Source organism: Salmo trutta, chromosome 36 (assembly GCF_901001165.1).
Source record: "Salmo trutta chromosome 36, fSalTru1.1, whole genome shotgun sequence".
Taxonomy (NCBI): domain Eukaryota; kingdom Metazoa; phylum Chordata; class Actinopteri; order Salmoniformes; family Salmonidae; genus Salmo; species Salmo trutta.
Window position 1 is genome coordinate 18,239,360 of NC_042992.1, and position 21,206 is coordinate 18,260,565.

Consider the following 21,206-nt stretch of genomic DNA (forward strand, 5'->3'; position numbering starts at 1 on the left):
ACAATCCCGGATATCTCTTTGGAAAGCAACTCTTGCCCTAATTTTGTTGACTTTGTTAACAAGGGCCTGGACATTAGCGAGTAATATACTCGGAAGCGGTGGGTGGTGTGCGTGCATCCGAAACCTCACTAGAAGACAGCTCTGGCACCCTCTCCTCCGACGGCATTGTTTTGGGTCGACCTCTGGAATCAATTCAAATGCCCTGGGAGGTGCAGACAAAGGATCCGCTTTGGAAAAGTAATATTCTTGGTCATAGTGCTGGTTGTGCTGGTAAGTTGACGTCTCTCTGATATCCAATAGTTCTTCCCGGCTGTATGAATTAACACTTAAGATTTTCTGGCCTAACAATGTAAGAAATAATACATTTAAAAAAATACTGCATACCCAGCTAGCAATGAGAAATTGGTCCAGAAGCGGCCCTCATTAGGGGACCGGAACTGATTGAATCGGTCCAGAATCGGGTGTCGGACTCGGACCTTAATCAAAATGAATGACAGCACAGAATCGTCTACCAGAATTCATTTCCGTCTACCAGAATTCAGCCGACTTTGCCGGCATCTTACCAGAATCCCCCCAGAAGCGGCCGATGCAAATTTAAATAAATGTACACAAAATTACCTGATTTAGTAATTTTAAATATTACTATTATACATTTTATACATACAAATTATACCCATCTACAAAAAAACATTTTATTTCGGAGGAAACACCATACACCTGGTGACCATATCAGCGTGCATGCGCCTAGCCCGCCACAGGAGTCGCTACAGCGTGAAGGGAGAAGGACATCCCGGCCGGCCAAACCCTCCCCTAACGGCACGGGTCTCGAACCACCATCTGTAGAAATGCTGCACCACTCGGGAAGTTCCATCCACAAAGTTTTTAATGCTTATCAATTGCTTTGCACAAAGTATCAAAATACTACATAGGACTCTTAAATAATTTCATTTAAATGTTAATAGTATTTTTTGATCACCTAAACAATGAGGAAAATATGGATAAATAAATAAATAATGAAATGTTAATTATATAAAGCAGCCCGTGTAATCATATGCCAGAGAGTAGCCCCAATCGGCCCGAGCCCCAAGTAATACATTTGGGCCTGATAACTCTCACCGAATCGGCCAGAGCTTAATCCCTGCATCCTAGCCATAAGTAATACTGCCCGAAGGCGGCCCAGACTCGGGCCTTATGACACTCAGCCAGAATCGGCCCAGATCCACTGTGCTAGCCGGGTAGTTTCCTAAGGACTAGAAGCAATGCGACCCTCTCTGTCAGCCCATCTTACTAGGAATATGCTATATGTTTTTGTTATTTTTTTATAAAGCCAAAAAGATTGGAGAAGTGGTTTATCCATACATCTCCGTTTTGGATAGATAACTCTTTGTGTTGTTGTATGTTTCGAGTTTTCCAATTTTCCCAGAAGTGGTTAGAGTCTATGGATTATTCAGTTACATTGAGCGGATTTCTGACGTGCTGTTTTTACGTCGTATTTCTGTGTTGTTTTAGTGATTCGTGGGCGAAGGTTATCTGGGTCTCTATGTGTTTTATCTTTGATACTTCTCGCAGAGAAGAAACTAACGTCAGTAAGCGTGGTGTAGCGTTTGGGAAGAAGTAGTTTGTGTTGCCAGGCAATACGATAAGCAGTTGTTCACGAACTGCAGCCCCACAAACAATTCGCTCTCGAGTTTATTGAGCAGAGGCTGTGTATGTTTTGGTTCTACAAAGCTGTGTCCATCAGTACATTAAATAATCAATTAATTGCAGTCATTCTTGCACCATGCCATCAATGATCAGTTCTAAACATGCATTTTTCTTCTCTATGCTCATTATGTCTTTTCCTGCGAGCATCCGCTGAGCAGGAGGAGCGTAAATGAATACTGCTATAGGAGTCAATGCAGCTCATCCGGCTCCGTTCACGTAAAAGAGCCGGCTCATTTGGCTCCCAAACGGCTGTTGGTTCAAAACGCTTAAAAATCAACCTCGATCCACAGATCACCGGATGTTTAAATGTGAAGCATCCGGTTGGCATTTCCACTCACTAACAAATATGGTGATGAGAGGAAGACCAGTTGCCGGCAGTGAGAGAAGACGGTGCGAGATACATTTTGGCTGACATTCTGCACATTTTGTCATCGAATAAACATTTGATCTCCATACAGTTGTCTGTTTACAAATATAGACTATGTAACAAACAGTGGACTGCGTTTTGTAGACTTTACCCTTTGACAAAGTAAAAATAAAATGACGTTGTTTAGGAGGAGTGCAAGGGGAATTGAGTTATTGCACATGTGAACTTCAGAGTTGGCGTTCCATAACTGAAATATGCAAATAAATGCTAGAACGCGCCAATAGAATCTCAGTAGCTCGTGGTTGGGTCTGCCCACCTTGCGTGTTTTGCCCACTATGATTAGTTTTCTCCCATTGGAAACTACAGGCTCCAGTCTATCTTGGCTTAGTTATACAAATCTTTGCTGGAACGAAGAAAAAAATTGCAAATCTCCAATGTAAAGCCCAAAAGGTAGGCTACCATTATGTCAGATAGTGAAATGCGCGTTCAAATAAAATGGTAACTTACCTGGCCAAATTATTATATGGCCTGCAAAAAAAAACAAGTATATATTTTTTACGCACTGAAACACATCAGCGTGGACCAGATTGAGCGCTGCTCAACTATTTATTGTTTCTGCAGTGTGGATTCACTATCTTTAGATCATTATGTTGTAACTTATCTGCAGAAAAACGTTTTGAGCTCAAAAAGCAGTAGTAGCAGTATGCACATCAGGGAGTCAAATACACGGCTCTTTCGCCAATGCGATTCGCATCGAGACGTTCACCACAAAAGAGCCACTCAAGAATAGTTCGCGAACGACCCATCATTAGTGGAATTATTGGCTCGTCGGCGAGTTGTTTAGAGCTACGTGTGCAGGTTATCCCCAATTAAGCAGGATTTGACGCCTTCATTATTTCTCCAACAAAGACACCGATGAAAAATAACCGATTGCATAGAGGTTGGTGATGTCTTGTATTTTCTACACGTGTCATAAAAGCGCTAGCTTCTAGCTATATGTTCGCTCATTAAACTCAACTCCTGTTTCCTTCACTATGGAGTTGATTTTATTCAGCTACCTAACTATATGTCATGTTCTATTTGATATATAAACCCTATTGCAGGGACTGGCAACTGGTGGTTGCCCTCTTTTTTCTCCTTTGTTTTTTAGTAACTCAATTGGGCTCTCAACTTACTGTTGCGAGTTAGAATAACGTAATTATAATACAGAAGGTGGCATTTCGAAATTTGGTTGTGTATTAGCAGTTTTTCTGTCAGTCACTGATAGTCTAGCCTGGTCTCAGACTAGACGTAACATAGTAAAAGTAAATCTGGGATAACACATCATACCAATTTGGTTATGTTTGGGATGGTTACTTAACCTCTTATGGCTAGGGGGCAGTATTTTCACGGCCGGATAAAAAAACGTACCCGATTTAATCTGATTATTACTCCTGCCCAGAAACTAGAATATGCATATAATTATTAGCTTTGGATAGAAAACACTCCAAAGTTTCTAAAACTGTTTGAATGGTGTCTGTGAGTATAACATAACTCATTTGGCAGGCCAAAACCTGAGAAGATTCCAAACAGGAAGCGCCCTCTCTGACCATTTCTTGCCCTCCTTGATCATCTCAGCCATGCAATCTCTATAGACAAACATTGGCAGTAGAATGGCCTTACTGAAGAGCACAGTGACTTTGAATGTGGTACCGTCGTAGGATGCCACCTTTCCAACAAGTCAGTTCATCAAATTTCTGCCCTGCTAGAGCTGGCCCGGTCAACTGTATTTGTGTGCTGTTATTGTGAAGTGGAAACGTGTAGGAGCAACAACGGCTCAGCCGCAAAATGTTAGGCCGCAGAAGTTCACAGAATGGGACCGCTAAGTGCTGAAGCGTGTAAAAGTCGTCTGTCCTCGGTTGCAATACTCCGAATTTCAAACTGCTTCTGGAAGCAAGGGCAGTACAAGAACTGTTAGTCAGGAGCTTCATGAAATGGGTTTCCATGGCCGAGCAGCCGCACACAAGCCAAAGATCACCATGCGCAATGCCAAGCATCGGCTGGAGTGGTGTAAAGCTCGCCGCCATTGGACTCTGGAGCAGTGGAAACGTGGTGAATCACACATCACCATCTGGCAGTCCGATGGGTAAATCTGAGTTTGGTGGATGGCAGGAGAACACTACCTGCCCCAATGCATAGTGCAACTGTAAAGTTTGGTGGAGGAGGAATACTGGTCTGGGGCTGTATTTCATCGTTCCAGCTAGGCCCCTTAGTTCCAGTGAAGGAAAATCTTAACGCTACTGCATACAATGATATTCTGTGCTTCCAACTTTGGCATCAATTTGGGAAAGGCCATTTCCTGTTTCAGCATGAAAATGCCCCCATGCACAAAGCAAGGTCCATACAGAACTGGTTTGTCGAGATTGGTGTGGAAGAACTTGAGCCCTGACCTCAAACCTTTTGAACATCTTTGGAATGAATTGGAACGCTGACTGCTAATCGCCCGACCTCACTAGTGCTCTTGTGGCTGAATGGAAGCAAGTCCCTGCAGCAATGTTACAACATCTAGTGGAAAGCCTTCCCAGAAGGGTGGAGGCTGTTTTAGCAGCAAAGGGGGGACCAACTCCATGTTAATGCCCATGATTTTGGAATGAGATTTTTGACGAGATGCATACTTTTGGTCTGCATACTTTTGGTAATGTGGTGTAGATGCGCAATGGATTATGTTCATTGTAGGCAATTACCATGTGTTATGCTCTGAACTGTCAAATATTGTCCTGTTGGAAACTAACTCTCTACTACATCTCACAGTTCAGACATAATTTACAGACAAACCATGTGTGTTTGAGTCCGCCAGATCAGTAGGGATGACCGGGGATGTTCTCTTGATAAGTGTGTGAATTGGACCATGTTCCTGTCCTGCTAAGCATTCAAAATGTAATAAGTACTTTTGGGTGTCGTGGAAAATGTATGGAGCAAGAAGTACATTATTTTCTTTAGGAATGTAGTGGAGTAAAAGTTGTCAAATATAAATAGTAAAGAAAAGTATAGATACCCCAAAAAACTATTTAAGTAGTAATTTAAAGTATTTTTACTTAAGTACTTTACAACACCGAGTATTGTCAAAGCTGAATGCAGCTTATGCTGTCGTATATAATGTAATCACTTTTTCCCTTGTGTTAAGTTTAAAATGACACGTCTTCAATGAGATGTCTACACACACTTATAGATTAGGACAATGATCTGTCCTAATCTATCTGGAAAATCATATTTTAAGACCCATCTTTTGATGTCATACATGTACTGTAGTACAGTGCCAGGGTTTCCAGTAGGCAGTAAAAGCCGGCTTTGGGCCTATTCAAAAATAGGAAAGCCGGTAAATAAAATTTGCATTGGGTATTACTGCTTTTTAGCCTATTTAATTGTGGAAATACCAGTCACTGTAAATACATTTGACTGGTCATGCTTATAGGTCAATTTGCATAATTTTGTGGAATTAAATTGGTGCGTGTGTAGGCTACAGTATATTCATTATGTAACTTATTTATCACACCCGTACAGCATACAGTCTGCGCGGAAAATCTGTCAGACGGGCAAGAGCTGCTGCAGCTTCTCAAATGGCAACGGAAGGCAGGCTTCATGAGCGCGTCACACACCACTGTGTAGGCTATGCATTTTGAAAACATATACTTTGTTTTAAACCTGAATGTATTAATGCATATTATGAGGCATGTCTTACCTTGCTTTAAAGTAGCAAATTAGATCTCCTCTCTTTCTACATTTCGAAGGGATATTTTCATCTGTCACATGAAACTGCTCACATGTGCATTGCTCTTTTGACAATTGTGTTTTCTTGCTAATTGCATTATGGGATAAACGTTTGCACATAGACTACTGCCTTGCTGCGCTTATCATGTGAAGAAATAATAGTTTAAGCTAACAGTTCTGATCTGTTGCATCAGACCAATTGCTTTAAAAAAAATGTGTGTATATATGTGTGTGTGTGTGTGTGTGTGTGTGTGTGTGTGTGTATATGTATATGTGTGTATATATATATAGCTCTAGCCTAGGCCAACTGTTTGTATGAATTTGGGCTGTACCTACTCAGCAGTAAGTTTTGGAATAGGCTGTCTCTCAACAAGCTGACCAACACTATAGCTAAACCTTTCTACTATGGGGGATAGTGGATTGACATAGACTAGTGATTTTGCTGTTTCACTCGTCTTGCTGGCTGAGGAAAAGTTAATGTGGACAGTTATTCTAACATCTTCAAAGTGCACATCAGTAAGAAGGACAGCACATTGTTGCATCCTCAACTTGCATGTTCTGTTAATATGAATGACCATAATGTAGATGTGATTTCTGTCATTCTGAGCACCGTGGGCGGACACCCAGATCAGGTTACGCACCCAATGCTTATGGGTACTGGAGATTTCTCAAATGTCCGGCGCCACTCACATTTTCCTAACGGAAACCCTGTAGCCTATGTCTTGTCAACATTTGGACAGATCACTATTCTGAAACTGCACCTTCAACCCTTTCTAACAGGCAGAACTGCGAAGTTTTGCCAAGTTAAATTTTTTCCTAAAGTGTGAATTCTGAGAGATTAACATTACTGCTAGTGTTTTCCATTACACAAGGTTAGGCTACACATTGTACACCAGATGATGTGATATATAACCAAAGCATTGCTGTTTTTAAGATGACTAAACTTGTTTTTAATGAGCACAGCCTTATTTCTATTAGAGCATATTGGATGACTGTCATTCATATTCCGTTCACCCAGTTCAATGTAACATTGATAGGTTAAGCTACTACATTATACTCAAATGTTCCCTATACCCATCATGAGGTTGTTACAACCTAGTCTACGAATTAAAGTTTACAACGTAGGTCAAGAGAGAAATTAAGAGTAATCGTGACAGACAGTGACATTCAATACCACCTTGCACACTCTTGCCTGCATCTATCTATCTAGTCTAGGGTGGAATCATTAGTCCAACAGTTGCAAACTAAAGTTTCTATTGGATAAATTCAGGTATGTTTAACCCCGTTCCGTTTGTGTACGTTGAAGAAATGTTTTTCAACCGACTTGGCGGAATGAAGACACCCCTGATCACCCACACACACACACACAGAATTCACTTTTATGGCAGTCACATACAAACTGCATGATCATTTGCTCATTGTATTATTCCTTCTCGCATCTACGCAATCTCCTCTCACCTTATCCCTTCACTTGTGGAGCTAAGTACATAGCACCTCAGCTGTCTGTGACCAGGCAAAAAAACCTTTCCAAGCCAAACCTTCATATCATAGCTGTTAACTACTACACACAGCCTACACTGTTGTCACCATATTAGCTAACGTCATAGTCAACATTGCTACTAGATCTAACGCGTTCGTAAACCCGCTACAATCATGCATTACAGTCAAAAAGCAGTTTAGCAGTTACAGTGGCGGTCCCCGGTGGCAATACATTTAATGAAAACCAAAAGCTTACCTTGACTTGGAATAGTTCCAGTGTTGGCTAGCCATAGCCAGCTAGCTAATATAGCATCCCTCTCTGTTTGAATAGGCTAAACTATCTAGCTAACTAGCTGTAAATGATAATTTTTGAAGGGATTAGTTTGTCAGTTTTGAACAAATTATCTTTCTCTCTCGTTGAGTCAACTACTCACCACATTTTATGCAGTGCTAGCTATCTGTAGTTTATGCTTTCTGTACTAGATTCATTCTCAGATCCTTTGATTAGGTGGACAGGCCTCTTATTTATTTATTTATTTATTATACACTGCTCAAAAAAAATAAAGGGAACACTTAAACAACACAATGTAACTCCAAGTCAATCACACTTCTGTGAAATCAAACTGTCCACTTAGGAAGCAACACTGATTGACAATACATTTCACATGCTGTTGTGCAAATGGAATAGACAACAGGTGGAAATTATAGGCAATTAGCAAGACACCCCCAATAAAGGAGTGGTTCTGCAGGTGGTGACCACAGACCACTTCTCAGTTCCTATGCTTCCTGGCTGATGTTTTGGTCACTTTTGAATGCTGGCGGTGCTTTCACTCTAGTGGTAGCATGAGACGGAGTCTACAACCCACACAAGTGGCTCAGGTAGTGCAGCTCATCCAGGATGGCACATCAACGCGAGCTGTGGCAAGAACGGTTTGCTGTGTCTGTCAGCGTAGTGTCCAGAGCATGGAGGCGCTACCAGGAGACAGGCCAGTACATCAGGAGACGTGGAGGAGGCCGTAGGAGGGCAACAACCCAGCAGCAGGACAGCTACCTCCGCCTTTGTGCAAGGAGGAGCAGGAGAAGCACTGCCAGAGCCCTGCAAAATGACCTCCAGCAGGCCACAAATGTGCATGTGTCTGCTCAAACGGTCAGAAACAGACTCCATGAGGGTGGTATGAGGGCCCGACGTCCACAGGTGGGGGTTGTGCTTACAGCCCAACACCGTGCAGGACGTTTGGCATTTGCCAGAGAACAGCAAGATTGGCAAATTCGCCACTGGCGCCCTGTGCTCTTCACAGATGAAAGCAGGTTCACACTGAGCACGTGACAGACGTGACAGAGTCTGGAGACGCCGTGGAGAACGTTCTGCTGCCTGCAACATCCTCCAGCATGACCGGTTTGGCGGTGGGTCAGTCATGGTGTGGGGTGGCATTTCTTTGGGGGCGCCGCACAGCCCTCCATGTGCTCGCCAGAGGTAGCCTGACTGCCATTAGGTACCGAGATGAGATCCTCAGACCCCTTGTGAGACCATATGCTGGTGCGGTTGGCCCTGGGTTCCTCCTAATGCAAGACAATGCTAGACCTCATGTGGCTGGAGTGTGTCAGCAGTTCCTGCAAGAAGAAGGCATTGATGCTATGGACTGGCCCGCCCGTTCCCCAGACCTGAATCCAATTGAGCACATCTGGGACATCATGTCTCGCTCCATCCACCAACGCCACGTTGCACCACAGACTGTCCAGGAGTTGGCGGATGCTTTAGTCCAGGTCTGGGAGGAGATCCCTCAGGAGACCATCCGCCACCTCATCAGGAGCATGCCCAGGCATTGTAGGGAGGTCATACAGGCACGTGGAGGCCACACACACTACTGAGCCTCATTTTGACTTGTTTTAAGGACATTACATCAAAGTTGGATCAGCCTGTAGTGTGGTTTTCCACTTTAATTTTGAGTGTGACTCCAAATCCAGACCTCCATGGGTTGATAAATTGGATTTCCATTGATTATTTTTGTGTGATTTTGTTGTCAGCACATTCAACTATGTAAAGAAAAAAGTATTTAATAAGATTATTTCTTTCATTCAGATCTAGGATGTGTTATTTTAGTGTTCCCTTTATTTTTTTGAGCACTATTTTTAAACCTGCATATTTAGTTAATATTGCTTGCTAACATGGATTTATTTTAACTAGGGAAATTGTCACTTCTCTTGCGTTCCGTGCAAGGAGTCAGGCTATATACAGCAGTTTGGGCCGCCTGGCTCGTTGCGAACTGTGTCGACCATTTCTTCCTAACAAAGACCGAAATTAATTTGCCAGAATTGTACATAATTATGACATAACATTGAAGGTTGTACAATGTAACAGCAATATGTAGACTTGGGGATGCCACCCGTTAGATAGAATACGGAACGGTTCTGTACTTCACTGAAAGAATAAACGTTTTGTTTTCGAAATGATAGTTTCCGGATTTGACCATATTAATGACCTAAGGCTCGTATTTCTGTGTGTTATTATGTTATAATTAAGTCTGATTTGATAGAGCAGTCTGACTGAGTGGTGGTAGGCAGCAGCAGGCTCATACGCATTCTTTCAAACAGCACGTTCGTGCGTTTGCCAGCAGCTCTTCGCTGTGCTTCAAGCATTGAGCTGTTTATGACTTCAAGCCTATCAACTCCCGAGATTAGGCTGGTGTAACCGATGTGAAATGGCTAGCTAGTTAGCGGGGTGCGCGCTAATAGGGTTTCAATTGGTGACGTCACTCGCTCTGAGACCTTGAAGTAGTTGTTTCTCTTGCTCTGCAAGGGCCGTGGCTTTTGTGGAGCGATGGGTAACGATGCTTCGAGGGTGGCTGTTGTCGATGTGTTCCTGGTTCGAGCCCAGGTAGGGGCAAGGAGAGGGACGGAAGCTATACTGTTACACTGGCAATACTAAAGTGCCTATAAGAACATCCGATAGTCAAAGGTATATGAAACACAAATGGTATAGAGAGAAATAGTCCTATAATTCCTATAAACCTAAAACTTCTTACCTGGGAATATTGAAGACTCATGTTAAAAGGAACCACCAGCTTTCATATGTTCTCATGTTCTGAGCAAGGAACTTAAATGTTAACTTTTTTACATGGCACTAATTGCACTTTTACTTTCTTCTCCAACACTTTGTTTTTGCATTATTTAAACCAAATTGAACATGTTTCATTATTTGAGGCTAAATAGATTTTATTGATGTATTATATTAATTTTAAAGTGTTCATTCAGTATTGTTGTAATTGTCATTATTATAAATAAAATCGGCCGATTTAATCGGTATAGCCCTTTTTTGGTCCTCCAATAGTCGGCATCGGTGTTGAAAAATCATAATCGGTCGACCTCTAGTATTTTGTGAAGATTATTACGTTACAGGCATAAAATGTCCTCAATGTGGAAAAAGGGAAGGGGTCTGAATACTTTCTGAATGTAGTGTATATGCGGCAATTTAGCAATTAGAACTTTTGTGGAAAATTCGATCCAAAAGATTATGCAAAGACTAAAGTTTTAATAATAATATTTAATCAAGCAGCTGCAAGGGAGCTCTGTCTCTGGGCGAAGCCAGGGAAGAAACTGTAAGTGGTTACATGTCCCTTTTTATATATAGTGTTAGGTGATACATTGTTTTTTTAAACAATATGATTCTATGATTATACAAGCAACAGTTCCAGAACGCAATGGCCTTGTGTTAAGGTGCAGACATAAACAGGAGTCTACTAAATGCATTTCATCACAGTTCAACACAGATGAGAGCATAAACCTTGAAGTTAAAACGGCTTACCCCAAATTCTGCCACCACAACTTGTTTATCTGTAATGGTTATGATAAATGATTGTGCGCATTGTGCGCCATTGGCATACAGATAAATGCACAATTTTTTTTGGAATGCTGGCCTTGTTATTTTTATTATTCAAACAGTCAAAACATTTCAAATGCCCATCGCTATTGGAAATTACTTTTTTTTTTGTTGCTTATCCCAACTCCCACTGAGACACCCGAAGGGAGTGGGGTCACGGCCAGGTTCGCCATTGTACAGTGCCCCTCGAGCAATTAGCGTGAAGTGCCTTGCTCAAGGGCACAGCTATTCATTCATTCATTCATTCTCACATACACGTACACAGTGCCTTGCAAAAGGCTACCTGCTGCTTGTCATGTGAAAAAGCTCAAAGGGTGAAATGGCTCATAATCGATGATTATGATTGACTGTGAGCTTTTTCACCCTTATAACATGCCGAAAATATCCTCACAACATGAAAATGATCACGGGTCAATCTTATTGGTTTGTTTCGCTAGCATTCCCGGAAGTCTCGCGATGTTGCACCTCTGGGTTTAGAAACTCTGTGGCAGAAGCGTGAGCAATTGGCCAGTGAGAATTCTCAATCTGAGCTTTTTCAGACTTTGACATGACAATCACAGCCAGTCATAAGCGTAAAAATGCTCTCAATAATAATCGATTGTGAGCTATTTCAAGCTGTGAGCTTTTTTACATGACACCAGCCCTATTTGTAGTAGCAGTGTAATTCTTTACATGTTAAATAAAGACCTATGAGCACTACATGCACACAAAATTGTAGTTATTAGAGGATACAATGGCAGTTATTAGAGGACGATATCTAAACTATGTAAAAAAAGAAAATAAGTCTCACTAAATGATTCCAGTAACTTGTGGAAGTAAAATTTTCTGAACTGATCTAGCTATGCTTATGCATCAATACTGATACAGGCCTATGACATACACTGAGTGTACAAAACATTATGAAAATCTGCCCTTTCTGTGACAGACCAGGTGAATCAAGTTAATGTCACATGCACAGTACAGTGAAATGCCTTTCTTGCAAACTCAAAACCCAACACAATAATCAGTAAGTGTATTACTAGAAAAAAACACGAGAAATAAGAATAATACATATGAAATACACAAAGTAAGCATACTATATACAGGAAATATTTGTCAGTTCCAATACAATGTTTACATGTACAGGGATACTGGAGTGATGGTGGTAGATATGTGTAGGGGTAAGGGGACTAGGCAATAGGATAGACTAGCAGCAGTCTGTGAGTGTATAGGATCAGTATGTGTGAGGTGAGCAAATGATGGCGTGAGTGTGCAAATATTTAAATAAAAGGTCAATAAAGAGTTTTTTTGTTAGCTATTTATCAGTCGTATTGCTTGGGGATATGAGCTGTTCAAGAGCCTGTTGGTGTCAGACTTGAAGCACTGGTTCCGAATCCAGGTGAAGCTATGATCCCTTATCGATGTCACTTGTTAAATCCATTTCAATCAGTGTAGATGAAGGGGAGGTGACAGGTTAAAGAAGGATTTTTAAGCCTTGAGACAATTGAGACATGGATTGTGTATGTGTGCCATTCAGAGGGTGAATGGGCATGACAAGAGATTGAAGTGCCTTTGAGCAGGGTATGTTAGTAGGTGCCTTTGACCAGGGTAGAGCAGTAGGTGCCTTTGAGCAGGGTATGTTAGTAGGTGCCTTTGAGCAGGGTATGTTAGTAGGTGCCTTTGACCAGGGTAGAGCAGTAGGTGCCTTTGAGCAGGGTATGTTAGTAGGTGCCTTTGACCAGGGTAGAGCAGTAGGTGCCTTTGACCAGGGTAGCGCGGTAGGTGCCTTTTTGGGCAGGGTAGCGCGGTAGGTGCCTTTTTGGGCAGGGTAGCGCGGTAGGTGCCTTTTTTGGCAGGGTAGCGCGGTAGGTGCCTTTTTGGGCAGGGTAGCGCGGTAGGTGCCTTTTTGGGCAGGGTAGCGCGGTAGGTGCCTTTTTGGGCAGGGTAGTGCGGTAGGTGCCTTTTTGGGCAGGGTAGCGCGGTAGGTGCCTTTTTGGGCAGGGTAGCGCGGTAGGTGCCTTTTTGGGCAGGGTAGCGCGGTAGGTGCCTTTTTGGGCAGGGTAGCGCGGTAGGTGCCTTTTTGGGCAGGGTAGCGCGGTAGGTGCCTTTTTGGGCAGGGTAGCGCGGTAGGTGCCTTTTTGGGCAGGGTAGCGCGGTAGGTGCCTTTTGGGCAGAAGATTGTCAAGAACTGCAACACTGCTGGGCTTTTCACTCAACAGTTTCCAGTGTGTATCAAAAATGGTCCACCAGCCAACTTGACACAACTGTGGGAAGCATTGGAGTGAACATGGGCCAGTATTCCTGTGGAACGCTGTTTTGTACACTGTAAATAACTGATGTAGGCTATATATGTCTGACATCTTCAAGTGGACAGAAGAATGCAGACAGATTGTAATTCACCATCTGAGGCTTCAGAACACAGTCCGCAGAGGAATGTGTAATGTCGGTTATTTCTTCTGAGGAAAAACTATACCTAGAAATGTTCACTCCTAGAATGGTTCCTTTGTGTAACCTATATCCGTGAGTCATCAGTGAAGGCCTATCTCTTCTCTACCATAGCCAACAGCAGAGGAAAATAGGTAGGTGAAGATATGGGGAAAACAGGTTTTAGGTCAGCGTTTCCCAAACTCTGTCCTCAGGACCCCAAAGGGTGCACGTTTTAGTTTCTTGCCCTAACACTGCACAGCTGATTTAAATCATTAACAAATCATCAAGCTTGAATCTGCTCTGTAGTGCTTAGGGAAAAAAACTGTGATCCTGAGGACAGAGTTTGGGAAACACTGTCTTGGGTAGTTTGAGGTTCAACTCTAAACACTTCTGGTTTGCATCTAAGGAAATGATCAGGTTTAGATTTTCAGTTGAATCTTTTGTCAAGTTACGGTAAGAACTGTTTCTTGATTTCCTCCCCTGGGCTTCAGATGCATTTGAAACATTTTAAGGTTATGTTTGTGGTTAGCTGCCTGAGTGATCAGGCCCCAACATCTGGTGGGATGACAATGTGTTTAAGGGGGTGTAGTGACTACCAGGCCGGCAGGCAAGCATCTCAGTGGCTTATAGAATGACTAACCTAACTGACTCAAGTCTGTCTGTCTCATTTCCTAGACCTGAGGTCATGGTCTGGATGATTCTACTGAGATGGGCCTAGGTGGTTCTGGTCCAGATGGGTCCTGTGAAGGTGAAGAAAGAGGTGGAAGAAGCAGGACGCCTATCATTCTGACTGTAGTCTGCCTGTATGGACTGTAGACAGACACCATTGTTTTACGTCAGATGGTGTGACTCTGTCCACACGGTTGACCTTACGTTGTATAGGAGGAGTGTTACGAAGGAAGAACGCCACCTGTTGGACTCCAAACAGAAGACAATGCTGTAACCAGACAGTGTGTGTCTACCAGGCTATGGTATCTGGCCGGCTCTGCTGTTGTCTAGGCTCTGATGGCAGATATTCCCTCTGGACTGCTGGAGGCTTGTGTAGTGGTTGGAGCAGCCAGCGATAAACTCAGGGAAGTCCATCAGGTAGGTACTGCTGACTCAATCAATGGACTGATACATGGTGGGCTTAGGCTACCATCATATCAATCATATACTAACAACACTGGAATAGTGGTTAAGAGTGTTGGGCCAGTAACCGCAAGGTTGCTGGTTTGAATCCCTAAGCCGACTAGGTAAAATCTGCCGGTGTCTTTGAGCAAGGCACTTAACCCTAATTCCTCCTGTAAGTGACTCTGGATAAGAACGTCTGCTAAATGACTAAAATGTAAATGTAAGAAACATATTTATACATCATATGTAGGTCTATATATGATATAAGTTATGTACAGAATGTTAGATATTGAAAATGTTTCCACTTCCTGCCAGTCCCATCAGCAGGGCAAAATCAAAGAGCTCCCCCTGTTGGGGGCAGAGGTACTACAGGTTCACGCCCCACCTTTCGTGACCAAGGAGAGTGCGAGTAGCGAGACCCAGGCTCACGCCCCGGCCTTCAGCAGGGTCCAGAGGAGGCGCTCCTTCATCAAGAAGAAGAAGGAGAGGGCTGGAATAGCTAACGGAGAGACAGCCAAGGGTAGCGATGGAGGGGGCGACACCACCACAGAGGACATCAGTGTCCCCAAGGACCTGGACCTCATTGCCCTGCCACAACTCTGCTTCCCAGGTGACACAGCGCGATGTCGAGAAGTCGCTGTTTTGATTCAAACTAGAACCATGCTAGTGAAATGGCTAGACAAGGATGGATGAAAACTTGCTGTCTAGCTAAATCCCAAATACCTTTAGTATTGATGTTGATTACTGTACGATATCCCTGTCTAGTAAATGAAATCCATCAAATTAGGACAAAACACGGCACATACACTATGAGCTGATTATCTACGTTCTGATTATCACACACAACTATATATGAAGCAGTGATGGGATTCCTCTTGTCATGCTTATGAGACCTTGTCGGTTTTCTTCCATTGACCAGGTGGTCTTCAGATAGCCAGCGAGCAGAGAGAAGACTCGTACCATTACCTCGTGTTTACTGATGTCTTTGGGAACAGGACACATGCTGTAGTGGTGCAGTACTACAGGCCTATACAGGTGAGATGGCTCACCAGCTGAGCTTTAGTCATGCCAACTGGAATGCTTTGGATTCTTGGAAACAAAATTGGTTAAACAAAGGGGCTTACTCTTACATTCCCTGGGTATGTAGCCTATATTAGCTAGGTTTAGATCATCTAAAGATGGATTGATTATAAGCATGGACATCTGAAGCCTTTTAGGGACAGGTTTCCTGTCCACTGCTGAGTTAGTCTACTTAAAATGCAGGTTGATGTTTATTGGGATGAATCTTGTCCTGGAGGCAGAGCTGAGCGATTTTTATTTTATTTTTTATTTTACCTTTATTTAACTAGGCAAGTCAGTTAAGAACATATTCTTATTTTCAATGACGGCCTAGGAATATTGCTTTGTTCAGGGGCAGAATGACAGATTTTTACCTTGTCAGCTCGGGGATTCGATCTTGCAACCTTTCGGTTACTAGTCCAACGCTCTAACCACTAGGCTAGCTGCCGCCCCCGATTTCCACTTTGCCAGCTGCAAAGTCAAAATTGGCAATATATCATAAACACATTTCTGTTGTTATGAATGTTTAAGGTTAGAACTCAGCATAAGGTTGGTAGTGTGGTTAGGTTTAAAATCCGATTGAATGACTATGTGACAGTGCCAGCTAGTGACTACCCTGCAGAGCTGCCTCCAGTATATGAGTCATCCCAATAAATGCCATCCTGCACTAAAAATGCAGGTATGTGTATTACCTGTCTGTGTATTGTTTAGAACACATGTTAAACTCATTCATGGAGGGCCGAGTGTCTGCAGGTTTTCGCTCTTCCCTTGTACTTGATTGATGAAATAAGGTCACTGATTAGTAAGGAACTCTCCTCACCTGGTTGTCTAGGTCTTAATTGAAAGGAAAAACCAAAATCCTGCAGACACTAGGACCTCCATGGAATGAGTTTGACACCCCTGGTTTAGAAGGACACATGACATAGTAGACCTACAGTAATTTCACCATTCCAGAGATCCTCATCTGGTCACTGATTTGGTTGTTTGCTTCCCCGTTTTTTTTCAGGATGTTGGGCACCAAAATGGCCACCGGTCATCCTCCAAGTCGTCCCGTCTCTACACGGCATACGGCATCTGTGTCATCTCTAAATACCCTTACTACAACGCTCTCCGGGACTGCCTGTCATGGTGAGAACAATTCACTGTTCTCCTACTCCTCTAGGTCTTTGTGTTCGTTCAAATAAATACCGGAAGAGAATACCAAACAGTACATGATATCAAAATAAATCCAGCCAGACTTGGGCCAGCATCGTGAACTGTCTGATCAGTTAACTTATCTTAGGCACCTATTGACCTTTTTATGTTCATGTTTTTACTGAACGGCGTCCCTCCTCCCAGTCTCTTGACCCAGCTCAAGCCCAGCTGGATGGGGGACTTTGAGGAGAGGGTGAAGGAGTTTTCAGCCAAGCTGGCTCTGGTGCCCATTCCCCCACCAGGGCAACTTCATGTGGTGAGCCAATTGTTTTTCTCTCCATCTCGCTCTATGATATACGTGCATTGTTAAACTGTGCTATATGCCATTTAGCGCCATGCTCTACCAACTGAGCCATACAGGACCACATCATGTTTCTCTTCTATTGTCATGTGTTATGTTGGTAATGTTCCAGCAACATAATCTCTGTTGGTGGTCTGTGTTGTTCCTCTGTCCTGTCCCAGGTCTTTAACCTCAGGCCTCTCCAGATTGGGCTTCCCTCCCGGGAGGATAAGGACCGGCCGGCTGTTGACCTGGACCTCCATCTGCCTTTCCTGTGCTTTAGACCCCGACAGCTCCTCCAAGTGAGGACAGACAGTACATAGCTGTCCCACACAGCCTGATTCTACTGCTATTAAACTGCCTAACCCACTACACAATCTATTCTTTCAATGCAGTTAAAGAAAGTCTACTGTGGAAGACTGGAAGTATGTTTCTGTCAACCTGTTTTGATTGGTAAAATATCTCTATATCAATGTAGCCGTGTGTGTGTGTGCCTGCCTGCCTGCCTGCCTGCCTGCCTGCCTGCCTGCCTGCGCTGGTGTCTCTGTGCTCTTCAGATCATTACCAGCCTGTTGACAGAGCAGAGGGTAGTTCTGTTGTCCTGTGACTGGGCCCGGCTCACCCTGCTGGCAGAGAGCCTGATGCTCTTCATCCACCCCCTGGTGTGGCAGCACCCCTTCGTACCCATCCTCTCACGCCAGATGCTGGACTTCCTCATGGCGCCCACCGCCTACCTCATGGGCTGTCATCTGCACCACTATGAAGAGGTGGCTGCGGTAAGGATGGATTTTCACTACATGGCCATGCTAGAATGGTGTGATGTGATAGTTATAGAGATGGTTACTGTGACAGTTATCACTATAATGGTGGATAAAGTGGTGGTGATGATGGTTAAAGTGGTGGTGATGATGGTTAAAGTGGGGGTGGTTAAAGTGGGGGTGGTTAAAGTGGGGGTGGTTAAAGTGGGGGTGGTTAAAGTGGGGGTGGGGGTGGTTTAAGTGGTGATGATAGTGACCTCTACCTGGGACGGCAGGTAGCCTAGTGGTTAGAGAAGTGTGTCTTGAGCAAGGCACTTCACCACCTAGAACTGCTCCAGGGGCACTGCACTGTGGCTGACTCATTTTCCCAGCCCCTCATAGGTGTGTGTCTCTGGGGCTTGGGTTGAGCATAAAGACACATTTCTGTTCTCTGTAAGTTGATGGACAATAAAGTACATCTTCTTTTACCTTCCCTTACCTCATGGTCTGCCACCTGCACCACTACAAGGAGGTAGCCGCGGTAAGGAGCACTCACACCATAGTGGAGAATGTTTACACTTCTCAGTCTGGACATTTTTCTGCCATCAGTGATTTATTTCTTACTTAATACCCAGATTTATCATGCTTTATTAAGATGTATCATTTATTTTCAGTTTCTACTTGCTTACACGGTATAGAGGATCATGTGGTTCAATGTCCTAACTAACATAAAGTACAGGCGTTAAGAGTCAAGTTAATTTTAGCTTATCCACTTGATTTGTCCCTAATCCTTTGTTCTCTTCCGTCTGTGTTTCCCTACGTGACAGGAAACGGACGATCTGATCCTGGTTAATATTGATGATGGGACCGTGTCGTCTTCCTGGTCTGATGGGATTGACCTGCCCGATGTCCCGATGGCGGCCGCAGAGTGTTTTATAACACGGTAGGACAGGAGACCATCTGGGGCGTGTTCATTAGGGCTTGCCATTGCAAAACATTTCTTATTGGACTGTTCAGAATGTCCTTCCCCGTTTCAGTCTGTTTTCATTCGTTTGGTGCCTAATGAATTTTACCTAGAGGACAAGACTCACGGTTAATCTGCTGTCCTAAGATAAACTCGGCAAAAAAAGAAACGTCCTCTCACTGTCAACTGCATTTATTTTCAGCAAATTTAACATGTGTAAATATTTATGAGCATAACAAGATTCAACAACAGACATAAACTGAACAAGTTCCACAGACATGTGACTAACAGAAATGGAATAATGTGTCCCTGACCAAAGGGGGGGTCAAAATCAAAAGTACCAGTGAGTATCTGGTGTGGCCACCAGCTGCATTAAGAACTGCAGTGCATCTGCAAATTTTCCAGTTCTTGTTGTGAGATGTTACCTCACTCTTCCACCAAGGCACCTGCAAGTTCCCAGATATTTTTGCGGGGAATGGCCCAAGCCCTCACCCTCCGACCCAACAGGTCCCAGACGTGCTCAATGCGATTGAGATCCGGGCTCTTCGCTGGCCATGGCAGAACACTGACATTCCTGTCTTGCAGGAAATCACACACAGAACGAGCAGTATGGCTGGTGGCATTGTCATGCTGGAGGGTCATGTCAGGATGAGCCTGCAGGAAGGGTACCACATGAGGGAGGAGGATGTCTCCCCTGTAACGCACAGCGTTGAGATCGCCGGCAATGATAACAAGCTCAGTCCGATGATGCTGTGACACACCGCCCCAGACCATGACGGACCCTCCACCTCCAAATTGATCCCGCTCCAGAGTACAGGCCTCGGTGTAACGCTCATTCCTTCGACGATAAACGCCAATCCGATCATCACCTCTGGTGAGACAAAACCACGACTTGTCAGTGAAGAGCACCTTTTGCCAGTCCTGTCTGGTCCAGCGACAGTGGGTTTGCGCCCATAGGCGACGTTGTTGCCGGTGTTGTCTGGTGAGGACCTGCCTTACAACAGGCCTACAAGCCCGCAGTCCATTGCGGACAGTCTGAGCGCTGATGGAGGGATTGTGCGATCCTAGTGTAACTCGGGCAGTTGTTGTTCCCATCCTGTACCTGTCCCGCAGGTGTGATGTTTGGATGTACCGATCCTGTGCAGGTGTTGTTACACGTGGTCTGCCACTGCGAGGACGATCAGCTGTCCGTCCTGTCTCCCTGTAGCGCTGTCTTAGGCGTCTCACAGTACGGACATTGCAATTTATTGCCCTGGCTACATCTGCAGTCCTCATGCCTCCTTGCAGCATGCCTAAGGCACGTTCACACAGATGAGCAGGGACCCTGGGCATCTTTCTTTTGGTGTTTTTCAGAGTCAGTAGAAAGGCCTCTTTAGTGTCCTAAGTTTTCATAACTGTGACCTTAATTGCCTACCGTCTGTGAGCTGTTAGTGTCTTAACAACCGTTCCACAGGTGCATGTTAATTGTATATGGTTCATTGAACAAGCATGGGAAACAGTGTTTAAACCCTTTACAATGACGATCTGTGAAGATATTTGGATTTTTATGAAATATCTTTGAAGATTGGGTCCAGAAAAAGGGATGTTTATTTTTTTGCTGAGTTTATTACAATGTGTATTGTAATGAATAAGGGAAGGGATGTTATGCAGATAAGCGTGCCACATGTTTTCAGAATATTTCACCAAGTCGAGCATTGGAATAGAAAATGTTTTGTTACCCCTCCCCATTAAGTGTGGGTGTGTCTGGGTGTGTGTGCAGGGTGGAGGGTCTCCAGGTGCACTATGACCTGGAGGTGTGTCACCTGGGGGCCAGTACAGAGGTGAACGAGAGGAGGGCCCAAAGGAAGCAGTGGCAGAGGAAACTCAACACACACATCCAGAACATCACTCTGGAACTCATCGTCAACATCTTCAGGTCAGCATCATTTATAAAATTGTATTTGACCTTTGTTTTACCGGGCAGGTCAATTAAGAAGAAATTCTTATTTACAATGACTGCCTGGCAAGAGACAAAAGGCATCAAATCTATACTGTTGTTGTTCACTGTCGTTTACTATGACTTAAAATATATTATTACATAATTGTTACAATATTATAACCTAATTGACATGCTTCAATTATATTACTTTGATAATTGAGACTCGCATTGAGCATATCTAGTCATACATTTTGGGTTGGACCAAGGATGCCTATTTCTCTCACAAGCAAAGCCTTTTGATTATCAAATTAACTATTTAGAAAATAGTGACATTCTAACACTGTTACTTATCCTATTAAAT

At 43.7% G+C, this 21,206-nt stretch overlaps 1 protein-coding gene across 6 annotated transcripts in view; it reads left to right on the plus strand.

Annotated features, from left to right (window-relative positions):
* Window positions 1-2,379: 2,379 nt before the first annotated feature.
* dennd3a (DENN/MADD domain containing 3a) overlaps window positions 2,380-21,206 on the plus strand; it is a 42,483-nt gene continuing 23,656 nt past the window's right edge. For 2 of the 6 annotated variants that reach the window (XM_029734885.1, XM_029734889.1), the window contains exons 1-11: window positions 2,380-3,011; window positions 14,256-14,666; window positions 15,009-15,303; window positions 15,613-15,728; window positions 16,759-16,880; window positions 17,091-17,202; window positions 17,409-17,528; window positions 17,784-18,002; window positions 18,493-18,504; window positions 18,791-18,906; window positions 20,687-20,842. In XM_029734885.1, coding sequence (XP_029590745.1) covers window positions 14,586-14,666; window positions 15,009-15,303; window positions 15,613-15,728; window positions 16,759-16,880; window positions 17,091-17,202; window positions 17,409-17,528; window positions 17,784-18,002; window positions 18,493-18,504; window positions 18,791-18,906; window positions 20,687-20,842 — 1,349 coding nt within the window. In that variant the 5' untranslated portion in view covers window positions 2,380-3,011; window positions 14,256-14,585. Of the gene's footprint in view, window positions 3,012-5,649; window positions 5,713-14,255; window positions 14,667-15,008; window positions 15,304-15,612; window positions 15,729-16,758; window positions 16,881-17,090; window positions 17,203-17,408; window positions 17,529-17,783; window positions 18,003-18,492; window positions 18,505-18,790; window positions 18,907-20,686; window positions 20,843-21,206 lie in introns of those variants that run through there. The other 4 variants (XM_029734888.1, XM_029734890.1, XM_029734886.1 and 1 more) reach the window with 3 other exon arrangements.